The sequence below is a fragment of the Abramis brama genome, assembly GCF_963993115.1.
Source record: "Abramis brama genome assembly, chromosome: 13".
NCBI classification, from domain to species: Eukaryota; Metazoa; Chordata; class Actinopteri; order Cypriniformes; family Leuciscidae; genus Abramis; species Abramis brama.
The window spans coordinates 35,728,348-35,745,802 of NC_139975.1; the positions used below are offsets into that span (position 1 = coordinate 35,728,348).

General features: G+C 36.2%; 2 protein-coding genes across 5 annotated transcripts in view; both read left to right on the forward strand.

Moving 5' to 3' along the window:
* The window catches only part of LOC311094454 (serine protease inhibitor Kazal-type 1-like), a 129,884-nt gene that overhangs the window by 71,030 nt on the left and 41,399 nt on the right, over window positions 1–17,455 (forward strand). For 2 of the 4 annotated variants that reach the window (XM_084132417.1, XM_084132423.1), the window contains exon 1: window positions 5,697–5,791. The exons of the other annotated variants lie outside the window; for them this stretch is intronic. In XM_084132417.1, coding sequence (XP_083988543.1) covers window positions 5,752–5,791 — 40 coding nt within the window. In that variant the 5' untranslated portion in view covers window positions 5,697–5,751. Of the gene's footprint in view, window positions 1–5,696; window positions 5,792–17,455 lie in introns of those variants that run through there. 4 annotated transcript variants of the gene reach the window in all.
* On the forward strand, window positions 6,112–7,034 carry LOC311094821 (ovomucoid-like; the record flags this gene model as incomplete). The annotated part of the gene is made up of 5 exons (XM_084132994.1): window positions 6,112–6,180; window positions 6,263–6,369; window positions 6,479–6,563; window positions 6,643–6,749; window positions 6,851–7,034. 5 exons carry the CDS (start codon window positions 6,112–6,114, stop codon window positions 6,906–6,908), a joined length of 426 nt encoding a protein of 141 aa, XP_083989120.1. The 3' UTR covers window positions 6,909–7,034.

Below are 17,455 nucleotides of genomic sequence, written 5' to 3' on the forward strand. Positions count from 1 at the left end.
ATGTGCAAACAAATATTCCATAATAAGTGTAACATTTGCACAGAAATTTGTTTTTTGAAGAAGCTCTGAAGAAAGTAGTTCCCCATTTAAGCAGTTCAAACTAAAAGTGTTGAGTAAACCTATCTGTGTGTGTGTGTGATGAATCGGTGGGATGGACATATACAACCTGTGTCCCAATTCATGTAATGTACTGTCTTTATAAAGTATCTTCTTATTAAACTGTCTGTACACTTACAGAGTTCTCAATGCTTCGGTTTGCATGTAGGGACCCTCATTATGTTAGTGTGAGGCTATTTTGAGCCTTGTTAGTGGTATTAACTAGCGATTTACTTTTACTTACTCTGTGCCCCAAATAATAGCGTCATAAGCTAATCTGTTTTTAAAGATAAAACTCTTTACATTCGATTTTCATGAAAACGCATACCAGGGAACGATCGACTCGGTAACCATGTGTTAATTACCCCTACAGTAACACACACTTGGATTTCACACACGTGTAAAAGAAAAGCTAACTTTTATGCACAGGCTAGCTGCTATGTTTGATACTTTTTCTCTATGTCTAAATGTTCACTCCTCGCGTGCCTAACTTACGTTTTACAATGCAGGGACTGGAACTACAGATATGCTAGTTATAAATACAGTAATCATTAATTTATTTAGGCAGAATAAGTTCGTTGTGATTTCCAAGCTCATTGATGTTAGCAGTCTTCCTTGTAGAGTGCGCTCTGGTGGACAAACTATGCAGCGCCAACACTCATAACATGGTTGCAGGGTGTTTCGTCCGCTTTTATTTTATTTTTTAAATATTCATTTATCGGCCGTTATAAATGCCGATACCGATAGTTTGGAAAATGCCTAATATCGGCCGATAATATCGGTCTGGCTCTAATTACAGTACTATGCATGTTGTATGTTCAGTTCCAATATGTACTGCAATATTGTTCACAGTTGTGCACAGCTCTACCCAAAGGGAGTTTATGTTTGTTGTTTGTGTATTTTTTTTTTTTTTTTTTTGCACAATGCTGTGAACAAATTAGAATTGCAAAGAGCATATGCAGTAAAAATGTGAAACATACATATTCAGTGTCTTGTACTCAGTTACCTCACTAAATACAGTAATGTGTAACTTTACTGTATTTTTTAAATGGCTGTGCAAATAGTATATAGTGCTGTCTTGAGCATTTTCAGGTAGTGTCACCAAGATCTGACTTTTTTGCATTGGAAAACATTTACAGAGTAAACTGTCATAATGAAAACATGACCAAGCCATTTGACTATCTTGTTCATAAACGATGGTGTCAGGACTTTTCATCTTGATGACACTGACACTTTCATTGACATGAATACTTGCTTTTGAGGAGTGAGCTATCCATTTTGAGCAAGTGACACACTTTTGCAGGTTATCAACTAGGTTTTGCAGTTTGTACTAATTGTTTTGAGAACTGCATTAACTGTTGTGCAAATGTAAATAGTGATGTGAGAAATGCACCAAAGCGACTGAGAAAAACTGTAGTTGTGAAACTCCAGGTTTATTTACAGCACTGTAGGCTGCATATAATTTTCATTGTTTTTTGTTTGTGTTTATATTACAGTATATTATGCTGTATACATTTTCTTTTTACTCTGATGTATGGAAGCTACATTATGTGTGTGAATGATAATGGTTACAATTTCCTTGGCAGTATGAGTGCAATGTGTGATGTCAAACCTTGGAGGCTACTCTTACCCTAAAATCCTATTTCTTTTTTTCAGTTTTATACACAATTGTATTCTGTTAGCTAGACAAAAAAAAAAAAACAGTACAGTAATTGTCAATGAAGGACTGGGCTAAGACTGAAAGGTGGACACGAGGGATATTTCAATGGTCCTCTGCCATAGTGACAAAACATCTAAACATTTTGACTTGCAGTGCTTACACAATGCCAAAGGGACGAAGCATTTTGGGGGCACTGACTGTTTAGATGAGAAGGAAATGTAGTTTTGACACATGAGTGAACTGTTTTGGGAGAGGCATGAACTTTTGCAGGTGAACCATGGTGTTGTGCCGAACCATCCACGTTATTTTGGCAAAAGCACCAAGAGTGTTGAGAACGTCCGGTCTGTTTCAAGAAATGAGCCAAAGCAATTGAGAAGGATCTTTGCCATTTTCGTGGCACTGACTCTTTATATGGGAAACAAATTTAGTTTTAAAGCATGAACAGTTCTGGGAGAGATATGAGCTTTTGCAAGTGAGCTATAGTGTTGTGCTGAACTGTAAGACTGTTTTGCCAAAAGATCTTAGAGTTTTGAGAATGTAATTTCTGCTTCAAGAAATGAGCCAAACCAATGAAGAAAAACTGTAAAGTACTTTTTCCAACTATTAACAACATATGTTAAACATATCAAGATCAACATAAACATTTACCGTACATAAAATAAGAATAAAAATGATGTAGACTTGTATTGAGCTGAGCAGGGAGACCCTGGTGGAGCTGCTGGACTCCTTCTCAGGGTTTTTATGATCGTTTTGTATTTATATAAGGCTACTGCATTTTACTTCTGAATATTTTCAAGGTTGTTACATTATATACTTTTGTGTAGTTTAATGTAAAATCATATGTGAGGGGAAAAAAGTACTCCAGTAGGTTACTTCACATTTGTACGTGAATACTTAACGAAATATGCAGTTCCGAAAATTAAAGTAACAAAATGTAGGCCTATTGTCAGAATATTAACAAATTGTTGCTAACTACAGCTGCGTCCCATATCAAAGGGCTCATGTGAAGCGCTCGGACCGGTCTAGCCTACGGAGGATTGTTCTTGTCGCCTGGCAACTGTGACTGACAGCTGCCGATGACGAGCGCGAGAAATACTGGACTTTTTTATATTCAATTGGGTTTTATATTCACGGGTTTCTTGTATACAAACAATACAGGAGGCAGAAAACCGCTATCTGTTATGCCGAGTTCTGATAAAGAACATTGTAATTAACGTAGATTTCGCATTGTTTGTAATTTCTTGTTGACTCAATAATAAACTGCAATTTCAGAGTTGGATCTGTTTGTTTGTGTTTCATATTAATATAACATTATGTAAAAACGTCCAACTGTTTACGAATCAAAATCCGGACATACTGTGATGCATGTATGAATTATCATGTTAGACTAAGTTAGTAATAGCCAATGTTAGCAGTGCAGCATCTATAGAGCCTGAATTTGCTTTTAAATAAGTTAACCTTGTTTACGTTACTTTACGACCTGCAACATTTCATGACACGTTGACAACGTTACTTTACTGTAAATCAAAGATTTGACGATGGATTATGTGGGAAGCCATTAGTACCTCCGACCGTGGCGATTATATTAAAAAACTTACTCTCAGCAATGATGAGATCTTGCCAGATCCCTACGCAATACATGACGATCTTTGGATTGTGGATGACAAGAAGTGGCCAGCAATTGTATGGCCTGATATATATATAATTATCTTATTCAGACACCAAGTGTGTATACAAGAGATATGATTAGAGCGTACAAATCCCTTGATGCATACAACTACGTGCTGTGTGGTCATGTGCAGCTCGTCAAATTATGAATAGAAAGAATTTAACATACAACTTCCTCCTTCTGTCCCACTCTTCCATTCGCCTACACTCTAAAAAGAGATGTGTTAAAAAACAACACACAAGATGTGTTGATGGCATTTTGACACATGTTGTGTATATTTTTAACACACAACGTGTGTTAAAATGTAACTCTGGATAGAATAGCACTGGGTGGAGGAGAGTTTGTTTTTATGAAAAAAAAATATAGGTATATTTTATATGGTATCCCATAAAATGCTCTAAAATAAATAAAGCAATATATTCAAATAAATAAATTAAATCTTAATTCATGAAAACTTAAAGGGTGTTTTTTTTCAGCCAATCACACCATGCCTCTTTTTCAATGTCTTTTTCAAATGTTGCTTTCACTTGCTATTAATAACCAGATTAACGTTATTTCTGTCAGACTCTACAGAAGCTCTTATTGAGAATTAACAGGTTTTGGTGTTGACGATTCATTGAATGTTTCATTTAAAGTCACCAGAATTGTGATTCGTGTCAGCTTTATTTGAGCTCTTGACCCTTGACTCTTTAACATTAGTTTTATCTGATTGTTGTAAATGTGTATTTAATCTGTGCATTTGAAACAGCAGAAAAAATCATGAGAAAAATATGCTCAGATGATAATATTATCATCATGAACATGTAAGATTGTTCAGCAGAAGCTCAGAAAAAGTTTAATATTTGAAAGATGAGTGTAATACATAAAAGATTAGCATAATGCAATTAGCTTAAAATTAATTTTTAAATACACAGTTCGTACAGAATCTTACAGTCTAAGGTATCAAACAGATATCAAGAATCAGCGTATGAATCTCAACAATGGTGACAAACTAAATGCTTCATGCCGCAATGCATGCTGGGTGCCACCATAGTGCAAATCTCATCCATGACTCCCAGCATGCATTGCTGCATGAAGCTTTTTGTTTGTCACCATTGTTGAGATTCATGCGCTGATTCTTGAGGTCTGTGTTTGACTAATTTCTGCTGCAGATAAAAGATTTCAGAAAACATTTATTTTATTATTCTGCTCTGCTGGATAGCATGATGTAGTGTCACAAGATCATTATAACTAACAGCACATAAATAAAATAAATGTGCACCATCCATACTCAAACTTGATCAGATCAGCACTTGCTGATTATGACATTGTCAAGAAATATCTGATCATCTTTTCACTCGCCATAACAAATGTATTTTATTAAAATACAGTTAAAGCAGCCAGAGAAACACTAAAAGAAGAGTAAAGGGTCAAGAGCTCAAATAAAGGAGCCATTAATCACGATTCTGGTGACTTCAGATAACACATTCAATGAAACATCAACATCTAAACCTCTGTTAATTCTCAATAAGAGCTTTTCTATGTAGATTCATAATGTCTAAAACATCCAGCTAATAAAATGTTCAAACAAACTCTTTATTAAATGTCACTGGACTCCATAAACACAAGTTAACAATATGTTTCAGTGTTCATCCAAACACTCAGTTGTAAAAACACAGGAAGTAACTCTGGCAAATACACACCGACTACAGTCACATGTGACACATATCTGACACAAGTTGTGTAACTATAACACATTAGTGTGTAAAAGGTTTCAACACACTTCTGTGTAAGAGGAATAACACATTAGTTGTGTTAAAGGTAATACAAAATGTGTAGTCCTTATAAACACAGAGATGTGTTAAGAATCGACACAGGTTGTGTGTTAAATTTGATACAACATGTGTTGTCCCTGAGCACACACACTACATGTGTTAAAATCTATTTACTCCGGTACGAAGACCGCGGGTCTTTTGCCTCTTGGTTGCGTGCGCAAGCAGTGATGACGTCGCCGAGAAATCCATGTATTCAAACAGGGCTAAACCGAAAATACATGATCCGGCAGCGCCGGGGCTGAAACATACTTACCATGTCCTCCAGTAAAATATAAAACGTAAAAATGACAATAGCCAATTCTGGTTCCAAAGCTGTTTACCTAATTATATCAAATGAATTATCAGGATGGCAGCTGTCCTCTCGCACCGGTGCTTGGCGCCAGGAGCGGTGATCGGGAACACCTGGCTGCGCAATTAGGAAATCCTACGAAGGCTTATTGTATTGATATAAATAGGCGGATCATTTTATCACTGATCATATCGTCAGTGAGTTGACTTTCAGGTTGTGAATAATGTTTGCACGAGGAATCATCGTCCTTCTCTGTGTCCTAGGTGAGTAATGTAATGATTTAATTTACAGAACAACTGATGTTAGGATGTTGGTAATTTGCCACATGAGGACCTGCGATACACACTGACACTCAGCAACAGTCTAATGTGGCTCATAATGAATCAATGTGATTGTTTTAATAAAGTATGCACATTCTTTAGAGACTTAATTCACCATTGCTGAAGTAAGATAAATGAAAGTGACATTCAGACATTAAGTGTTTTTTTTTAGTATAGTTCACAAAAACAAAAGACTAAAGATCTGTTTTTGTGAGAAAAAAACAAGTTAGCATGTATGTTATTTGATTTCCTCTTGCCATATCATGATCAACTTTAATCCTTGTTTTTCCTTCTTGACACAAACAGTGGCCATATCTGATGGAGCAAGAGAGGTGAGTAAATGAAGGCTGTAGAATTGCTTTCCTCCAGGTGCAAATAACTCAAGTTGTTTTTTTGTTTGTTTTTTGTGTCAAGCCTGATTGGAAGTACCCATCTGGCGGATGCCTAGATATAGATGAACCCGTGTGTGGATCTGATGGAATAACATACAGCAATGAATGCGAACTGTGTGCTGCCATCAAGTGAGTTTAAAAATGCATGTATTTTATAATAAAGTACTGTAGGTTTAAAAACAGTTTAGAGTCGGACACTTTCAAACTTTAATCTTCAATTTAATTTTTTTTTTTTTAGGGATTTAGGCATTAAAATCTTAATCCAGAATGAAGGCCCATGTGTAAATGCACAAACAGATGACATGTATGATGAAGAAATAGTGGTGAGTAAATAAAGGCTGTAGAATTGCTTTCCTCCAGGTGCAAATAACTCAAGGTTTTTTTTTCTTTGTATGTGTCAAGCCTGATTGCAAGGACTATCCTGACGTATGCCCAGAGATACTTTCACCCGTGTGTGGATCCGATGGAATAACATACGACAATGAATGCATGCTGTGTGCTGCCATCAAGTGAGTTTAAAAATGCATGTATTTTAAAATAAAGTACTGTAGGTTTAAAAACAGTTTAGAGTCTGTCAAACTTTAATCTTCAATTTAATCTCTCTTCTTAGGGCATCAGGCACTCAAATCTTAATCCAGTATGAAGGCCCATGTGATCCAGAGGAATGAAGATCGGGAGTGACGGGAATGGCACGATGATTCAGCTTGACAGACCTTTAGTCAGCTACTCGTGTCTCATTCATTATGACCTGAATGTGTAATGGTTTAATCCATTAATAAATGTTGCCTATTAAAGCAGTTCTGTTTTCTCCCTCAAATCTTGGAAAGACAAAATAAAATGGGTGAATATTGGAAGGAGGTCCCCGAACCAAATCAAGGGCAGAATATCACAAATTTTCTTTTTTTTTTTTTTTTACTCCTGTTAGATTATTTGTCAGGTACACTATCTGCAACCTCGAAGCTTTCAGTTAGAAACCGAGACCGTGTAATACCATAACACTCAATTTTACTAAAGAAGGGTCATATTTATACACAAGATAAAGCAGATTCATCCACAATGGCCAGGCCATCCAGTCATATACTCAAGATCAACCTCTGCCTTATAGGGCATATTAAGAAATATAAGAGTTGTCAGATGTTCAAAAATGTATTTCAATTAATTATAAAATGGCCCTGATATGTCACTAGACATTAAGAAATCATGTGCTATACACCGCTCTACAGTAATTTGAAAGTGATTGCAGTACCAGTTTTGGCCACAATCTTACATACGGCTCCTTTAATGGTTTCTCCCACAAATCAGTATTTCTCTGTAACGTCTGTGACAGAATGCAGCTGTGTTGGTTCTGTTGTTGTTTCTGCGGTCTCCTCTTCCTCCTTTAGGATTGGTCCTGGACGTAATGCAAGGCTGTTGGTTGTTGGACTAGAGAAGAGACCCGGACTGTAAATTCCTCTGGATGAAGCTCTCTGTCTCTGTCATTGCTCTTGACTGACTGTTGCTGTGCTGTGTGAAAGATGGGGATTTCTGTGCTCTTCTTTGTGTTTAACTGAGTGCTGTTACACACTTTTGACACAGTTTGCCCATTATGTGAAAACATCAGTGTCCTGTTGATCATATCTGTATTCCTTCTTAATTATTTGAGAAGCCGAGGGGGGAGAAGCTTTTGTAGGCCAAAAGTCCATCACTTTTTCTCCTGTTTATTGGTTAAATAAGGAGATATGTCATTGTATGTTGTTTCTTTTATTTGGTTTGTAGGGAAGTTAGTTTTTTGTGTGGGAAAGTTAGTTCTACCAAAAAGACTCAGGAGGATTCTCGAATAAAATAGATTTTATTTTGTGAAAAAAAGTAGATTTTTGTTAAAATCAAAAGAATATTGAAATGAAAATAAACCAAAGAACATGAAAAGAAAAATGGGTAACTATTGTTTCGTCATTTATGTTACAGCCTAACCTAGACCAGGGACCGCAACACATTGTAGGATAAAAAAATTAAGACTAATTTATTCATTTGAAAATATATATATATATATTTTTTCAGTATCTTTACAAATAGGAATTTGTCAAAAATTAAAAGACAACAATTCCTGAAGAAATAATAATAAATAAAAAAAAAACAAAAAAAACATCAGCAACATGTATAGTATAATCAGGTATGTGCAGGATTGGAGTCCCAGCTGTGTCAGGAGTCTTTCTGCGTAGAGTTTGTATGTTTTCTCCGTGTTGACGTTGGTTTCCTCTGGGTTTACCCCACAATCCAGAGACATACAGGACAGGTGAATTGGAGATTTTAGATGTGAGTGTGTCATCCCTGTGATGGACCGGCCATCTGTCCAGGGTGTTTTACTGCCTTTGACCCGAGACACTGGTGTAAGACTGGAAAAACTGGAAGATGCAGAGCAATCTGGCCAAGAGAGGACTACTCGCTGAGAAAACAAAGGAAATTAACATTTGAACTCTCTCTTGCAAAATGAGCATCCGCACCCAAGACGCAATAACACTGAGTCAATCACCTCAGTATCGTCTTAATCTACATCTCCTTCCCTTCACCTCCTCTTCCCCCATCTCTTCTCTCTCGCATGCGGAGATCACCTGAAATTTACCCAAAACTCTTGATGTGAACAATTATCATTCAACACTATACATGTTTGGTATCATTCAAAATGGTTCTTGCTGAAGCTCAAACATGCTGTGTAACATGAGAATGAACCTCAGTGGTCCTGGAGAAAGCTCAGACTCACTTTTAATGTCATTATCAAATACAAATCTGGTTTGCCTGATCTCTCTTGTCAACAATTGCGCTACACTCTTACAAATAAAGGTTCTTTATTGACATTGATGGAAACTTTATATTCCACAAAAGGCAAAGTGGAAAACATTTTATAGTGGAAAAAAAATTCTTCAGAATTTTGAAATGTTCTTCAATCTGAGAAAAAAGGCTCCTTTAAGAACTGCATTCCCCACAATCCTTGTCTGCACTCATCACTGTTCATTGCACCCAGCTGTTCCCCATCATGATTGTTAGTTTCTGTGTGTATATATACCCTGCCTGTTTAGTGTTTGTTACGGAGTCCTTGTTATACGTCACACCACTTTGGGGTTCTGGTTCTTTGAATTGCTACTTTAGTTTTGACCCCTGCCTGGACTGTTTTATGATTACGGATTACCCTATTAATCTGCTTTTGGATCTAACCCCTGTTTCCCGTGTGTGGATTGTGACAATCCTATGTTCCCTGAGAACAGGGAATGAGACACTGCGTCAGAACGCTATGGGCAACGCTTCTGCGTGAACAGGTGTCTGAAACGCTTTAGTCTTTTATTTTTTTATTTTTGTGAACTAAACTTTAAATCACACTTAAAGATGCCTGAAATGTCACTTTTTCATTTTCATTTGTCCTACTTTAGCAAAGGTGCTAAACTTCAGGGTAATAATTCATGACTCATAATCACTAAAGAACATCAAATACTGCTGTTGATTTTAGGAAATAATGAAATAGTGAGTTGAACTTGAGGACTTGCTGCACTGTTTCAACTGCATCTCTTAACCTATGCAAAATATGATTTATAAAACTGCCGATGTATAAATATGATTTTAGCAATCGTTATGTGAAAAATTCTAATATAAATATAAATGAATAAAGTCAGGCGAGATGCAAAAGTGCTATTCAAGTCCAAGGCTAACATTTATTTTCACATTGTCATGACAATGTTGTGATGAAATCCCTCAGTAACGATTGTACGGGTTTCAGTATTCTCACATGTCCAACAGGGCTAAAAACTGCAAACCTCACTGAACAGAAAATACAAACAACTCATATAATACTGGAGTCCCTGAGGTGGTTAATGATGATAAAGGTAAAATTTTGATACTTTTAGGCCCTATTCTGAATATTTTATTAGTGCCTCATAAAAATGTTGCAGATATTTATGCATCATATTTTAAAAAAATAAAATAAAAAAATGAACAGCCTTGGATTGGACGAGACAGATAAATGTGCAAACAAATATTCCATAATAAGTGTAACATTTGCACAGAAATTTGTTTTTTGAAGAAGCTCTGAAGAAAGTAGTTCCCCATTTAAGCAGTTCAAACTAAAAGTGTTGAGTAAACCTATCTGTGTGTGTGTGTGTGTGTGATGAATCGGTGGGATGGACATATACAACCTGTGTCCCAATTCAAAGGCTGCATCCTTGGAAGGTCGCATTTGCAGGACGGTTGCGTCATCGCGCCGCGACGGCTACCCTGATTCAAAAGCCACGCCAAATGCACCCTTCGTTTCCCCGTGAAAGGAAGGATACATAAAAGGATCCTAAGCGGCCTATTCGTTCAGGCCACATGACGTCTCTGTAGCCTTGCGCCGCCATCTTTATGACCGACGGTCTCAGTAATGCCTGCAATATGTTGTGCAGTTGGCTGCAACAACAGCCAAAAGAGGAACCCCGAACTGGTATTTTATTATATACAAAAAAAAAGAAGATATAAGAGAGAATCATTAATTTAAAAGACTTGAAGTCTCGTGTTGGTTTGTGGTTAATTATATTTCCATTATACTCTCAATGCCCAACATTATTCACCTTATTCCGCCCCGTCCACTTTTAATACTTTGCGCTTCCGCATTTTGTCATCCGACTTCCGCTAAACTGACACGGCACATCCGGTAACTATGTTTAGTAGTTAGAAGATTGTTTATAGTTAGCCAAAACTTTTGCAAAATGACAAATAACGTTAATACTGTAAATGTTTTAAATTGGGAGCATGGAGAAAACATCGTACGACGATCAGTTGGTCTCACATTGTCTCATCCATCGTCATGGTTAACGTGGCCAGAGGTAACCTATGGGGACATATTTAACTACTTCGTCCTGTCAGAAGGAGTTGATGGAGCAGCAATGAAAAATTATTTGTAAATAAGAAGGAATGAGAATATTAAGGGTTAAGGATAGGAGATTAGGTAATTGGTTAAATATAAATTTTTAAATAAGTTGTATAAAATCAGTTGTAAGAAGTGTTTGATGTTTTCAGGAAGCTATACACCTTCTATGACCTTCATGTAGATACATTTCACCATTTAAATTTCATAAGTAATAAACCAAGATGATGGTATTCATTTGCAAACGTGACGTGACTTATTCCTTCCAACTATAAGACTTAATTCCTTTAAGTTTTAAGGGGAATCTACAGAGCTCACATTATATGGTTTTATAATAAATGACTGACAGGTAACATCTGCTCACATTGTAAAGGTTTATAAAAATAACTATTCATAACAGGTAAAATCTGGTCACATTGTAAAGGTTTATAAAAATAACTATTCATAACAGGTAAAATCTGGTCACATTGTAAAGGTTTATAAAAATAACTATTCATAACAGGTAAAATCTGGTCACATTGTAAAGGTTTATAAAAATAACTATTCATAACAGGTAAAATCTGGTCACATTGTAAAGGTTTATAAAAATAACTATTCATAACAGGTAAAATCTGGTCACATTGTAAAGGTTTACAGGAAGGACAAGTTTCGCCTTCCTTTCATAGAGGAGATCGGTATTGGTGAAGCCTCGGTCTGCCATTCATCGTCTGGACGAAGTTATTAAATGCACAATATTGAAGAAAAATGCGATATGCGATAACTCATTAAACAATGTGATATTCGATATGCGATACGATTTTTATTTATTTTTTTTTTTATAAAGGGACCATGCACAATTTTTAACATAAAATTCACATTTCATGCATTGCACCGGATTTAGCCAAAGGCTAATTTTCGTCCGTAGTCCCCGGGCAGGTCAACACTTACAAAACACAGAAAATACCTATATGTTCACATACAATAAATACATACACACATACTGTCAGGGCCATAAAGGGCTGTAAATAAATAAAATCAGTCAGTCAATTTAACCCCTACAACAGTCTTAATGGTTACATAATTGGTTTGATTTTAAAAAAGATTTTAACTTCAATTTAAAAAGACCGTTAGTTTTACACCCTTTTATGTCCTCTGGTAGGGCATTCCACTGATTAGTGGCTTTCACTGTGAAAGATGATAGCCCAAATGCAGAACGACGAAAGGGAACTAGACAATTACTCATATGCGATAGTCTGGTTGATCTCACAAAAGTTTCACAGCGAAGATGAATAAAGTCACGTAATACAGAAGGAGCCAGACCGGTTAAAATTTTATGAACCATACACATGCTTGAATAAAGTCTAAAATTGTCAGTTTAAAAAATTATATGTCTCTATGATCCTACAAGAATGAAAATGGTTAGGTTTTTTATCTAAAATTTTTAACGTCTGTTTATATAGCGTTTTCAAGGGTTTAATAACAGTTTCACCAGCTTGACAAATAAGACATGTGAGAGAAGATTGTAGCATGCATCAGAGCCTTAGCTACATCAAAAGAAAGACAATGTCTAATTTGTCTGAAATTTGCCATATTGTATTTAATATTCCTCACCATTTTCTTTACGTTTTTTAAAACTAAGGTTAGAGTCCAATATTAAACCAAGATAATTGAATTCATTAACTTTTACTCACTATCTTTTCACCATTAATAAATATGTCAACATCAGGAGATTTAACTTTTGTTTTTGTGAAAAAAAATCCTTTAGTTTTGCTAATATTCAAGCTAAGACATGATTGTTCCAGCCACTGTGTAACTCTTTCAGTAGCAGATTTTAACTTCTCAGCTGCTAATTCAGCTGTTCTTGCATGTGTAAAAATCACAGTATCATCAGCATGCATTTGTACTTGAATCCCTTCACACTGTTGCGGGAGATCATTAATATATAAACTAAATAGTAAAGGACCTAGTACTGATCCTTGGGGTACACCCATTGTATAATGCAAGTTGCTAGACTTAACCCCTTTGATTTTTACACATTGTTCTCTATTTAATAAGTATGAGGATACCCATGCTAAAGTTTCAGATGAAAGTTGAAATGTAGACAATTTGGAAAGGAGCACTGCATGATTAACCATATCGAAAGCTTTACGTAGATCTAAAAATATAGCCCCAACAAATTCTCCTTTGTCAACTTTAGATTTTATTTGCTCTAATAAATGTAAAGTCGCTGTTTCGGTAGAGTGATTTACTCTAAAGCCAAACTGCATACAATGTAAGCCAGCCAGACTCAATGGTGTTAAGATGGGATATCAGCTGTTCAAAAACAATTTTCTCTGCGACCTTTGAGAGTACTGGCAGTATGCTTATGGGTCTGTAGTTACTAACCTCATAATGATCTCCAGATTTAAAAATATAATAGGAGTAACAATGGCTTTTTTCCACGCAATAGGAAAAACACTTAGCCTGGTTAAAACCAGACCATTCTCAGTAGTAACTGAGTTAGGGGGTGTTTCTCAATATGCGTTCTTCAGCGATCTTGCGTCCTTGTGTTCTCGTTTTACGTCATCATTAACCGTCGAAGTTCAGACCCAATTCTCAAGAACGCAAGTACAGAGGACGCATGAAAGAACCCGGATGTGTTCTTGATACCGAGGATGCATCGAATGCAGACTTGAGCTAGTACTCGCCTGGTGTCCCAGAAGTCATTGCGGCCGGTTCCGAGTTCGTTCTTCCAAGGAAGCTTGGCAAGACCGGTCTCCACGAGAACACAAGTCCGTTCTCTGCGTTCTTGGAATTGAGAAACAGCCAGGGTCTGGCAAAGCTCCTTTAATAACTCATTTCCAAAGGGGCGTCACCAACGGACGTCGCTCAAATGCCTCTGGGCGCAAATGGATAGACCTAAAACTCCTAAAACCAATCAGAGCGAAGCCATATGCTGCGTCCCAATTCGCCTGTTACACTACGCCATAAAAGTATTTACTCTTTTTTTGTGAAGAAAATGTATTTATTTTTCAATGTGTAGCAAAAAAGTAGGCAACTTTGGGACATACTTCGTCATCTTTATCGGACTTTATCTGTCGCGTGCATCCCGTCATGTAAACTGCCCTGTCAATCATCTTGTCACAGTTAAAATCCTTTATTAAATCTAATTTAATTTCCTACCGTTTCGGAGAGAAATGTAGCACGTTCATCTGCCAGTGGGTCTTTCATGGAGACTGTCCTCACGTGTTTGCAATTTGAATATAATAATGCATTTAAAAGTTGCTGCGCTTCACCAACAGACGTCGCTCAAATGCCTCTGGGCGCAATTGGATAGGCTAGACCTAAAACCAATCAGAGCGATCGTCATGTGTAAAGCCCGCCTCAACGTTTCTGATTGGTGCCGCGATTTCTCGGCATGGGGAAATGGCCTTGAATGAGCTCTTTGCCAGACTTACTTGCAGAGCAAATCTAAATTTGCCGGAAGTTGTCTGGGTTTTCCCAGGCTAAAAAACACTACCTTCAAATGACAAATTAATTAAATGAGTGATGACAGGGGTTAAAATATCTTTTTGAGTTTTAACAAAAATAGTATCAAAATAATGTGCATCTTTACATTTTGATTTTTTCAATGAGCCAATAACTTTATTAACTTGCATTTCATTTGTCTTAATTAGATTAAAACATTTACATACATCCTCATTCGGAATAATATTTATTTCCCTTCTTGCAAATGTATCCCCTAATTATTTAACAGAGTTAATAAAAAAAAACTATTAAAAATAGTAGCAATGGCACAATCATCTTCAATTAGATTTCCTCTAACTTTAAGCTTAACATCTCCTATAAAATTTGGTTCCTTCCGTAACAGAGTATTTATGTTTTTCCAGATTAACTTACTATTACCTTTAGCCTCATTCATTTGATGAAGATAATAATTGGATTTGCAACTCACAACTCTCGAATAACTTTATTTCGCAAACTTTTGTAACAAAGCCTATCAGTGTCTCTTCCAGTCTTAATAGCTTTCTTAAATGCGGAATCTCTATTTTTCATCAGCTTCCATAAATTCTCATTGAACCACGGTAAAACATTCTTATGCTAGTTTTTTTTTCTGAACACTAACAGTAAATTTATCTCTTACAGAATTAATTCTATTATAAAATGTATTACAACCATAATCTATATCCTTGGAAGATAAGATATCATTCCACTTTAAATCAGCTATTTCCTCATCAAAAGCTACTAATTTTCCTTTAGGTAACAATGAAAAACATTAAGTTACATTATTTTTAAATCTATTTTTCGTTAGTTTCCGTGCGACTAAAGTTAAATTGTGATCAGATAACCCAGTGATCAAATTATAACTCTTGATTATCCTTTCAGGTCTATTGGAAAATATTAAATCTAACTGTGTTTTTGAAGCTTTAGCCATTCTTGTTGGCCCTTTAATTACATGATTCAGATGAAATTTATCTGCAAATAATGTTCAATTTTTTCCTTTTTAATTTATCTTCCCAATTCAAATTAAAATCACCCATAATAATTATTTCTTTTTTATGATTACATTCTTTTAAAATTCCTGTAAGTTGATCATAGAATGTATTGTTAGCTGAAGGGGTCTATACACACATAAAACAGTAAATGACATTTGAGGAGACAAAATCATTTTCAGCCCCACAAATTCTAAATCATTAACAGTGTTAAACATGAGACGTTCACACTTAATGCTGTCTTTAACATATATTAACACTCCCCCTCCCCTTCCAGAAGATCTATCCCGTCTAAAACATTGATATCCAGGCATAATAAACACACTAGAAGATGATGATTGTTGCAACCACGTTTCAGAGATACCAAGGAAGTCCAGATTTGAGTTGGATAATAAATATGTCAACTGTTCGCTCTTTGCAACAATGCTTCTAATATTCAGATGACCGCCAAACATTCCTCTCGGTTTAACTTTAGGATCCCATAGGACCTTCGCATGATTAGCAGTCTGAAAGATCTTACACAATGACTGCCTTCTTACTGCAGGATTTCGGCACAAGGAAGCGTTTGCGGTAGACACTGACGTTTCTTTTAATCTTGTAAAATGACTGGGAAGCAGTGTAGAGATGTCATACCTTGGAGCAGGGGCGATTCTAGGATTTTCATTTTAGGGGTGCTCAGCCCCCAATGAGGGTATGATTTAAAAAAAAAAAATTAGTTTATGGTCTAATGCGCATTATTAACTAGTTTCATTCATTCATCCATTAACATGGATATGGCAGGGTTTTATAATCACTGAGGTACCGAATGTGAGGTATTTAGGGGGGTTCGGGGGCATGCTCCCCCGAGAAAATTTTGATTTCTCTGATCTACATATGTGCATTTTAAGATGTTTTGAAGGCCAAACAAATTGGATAACAATAGCTTTAAAACCATGTGCCGGCAGCTGTTTTTTTTCTCACCTCATCAGCATCACACTCTTTTTCTCTTTGTTTTTATCTTGCTCTGTCTTTTCCCCTCCTAAAGCTGAGCTTTGACTGATATAGGCTTTTCATTTTTGTCTGTCAGTGAAGAAAGTAAACATAGGGTCAACTGATAGGTTGATTCATGAATCATTTTCTCAGACAAAGCTACCAGGAAAGCTAGGTTTATTAAATTCATTCACAATATGTACACATTCATTATTGATCTAGGCCTAATACATGGCCGTAGACAGGGCTTTATAATCAAAGAGGTCATACATTTGAGGTTGTTATGGGGTTAAACATTTTTATTTCTCTGATATGTGCATTTCAAGACGTTTGAGGCCAAAAAAGGATAAGAAATAGATTTAAAACCTGCTCTCTCCTCATCTCCATTTTTTCTCTCAGTCTCCTGATCTTGCCCTGTCTCTTCCCCTCTAAAGCTGAACTTTTTTAATTTACTGAAGGCTACAAATTGTATTATATTAATTCTCAACATGTACACATGCATTATTAATCTTGTGCCTATGAAAACGGCTTTGTTAATGTTTCTTGTCCCCTCACAATGACATAATTACACGTTATAGGCCTATTTTCAGCTCAAAATGGCGAAATTAGACAAAGGTTTATTAGTTTTCTAATTATTTTTGTCATTCGTTTAACATTTATGACCTAAAAAACTGTCAAATATAAAATGTTTAGTTTAGCTACTTACATCTTCTTAACTCGCACTTGACCGTAAACTGAAGCGTCAGTCGTGCTGCTAAAATTCGCGCTCAGCAGCTTCTGTGAACATAAAGCCCGCCTACTTTGATTTGATTGGTCATCTCAAATATTCTGACATTGACGAGAAGTGAAAGACCAATGAGGCTCAGATGAACAAACACACACACACACACGCGCGCCTCTGTTTCTGACCTGCGCTCTGCTTGGCGCT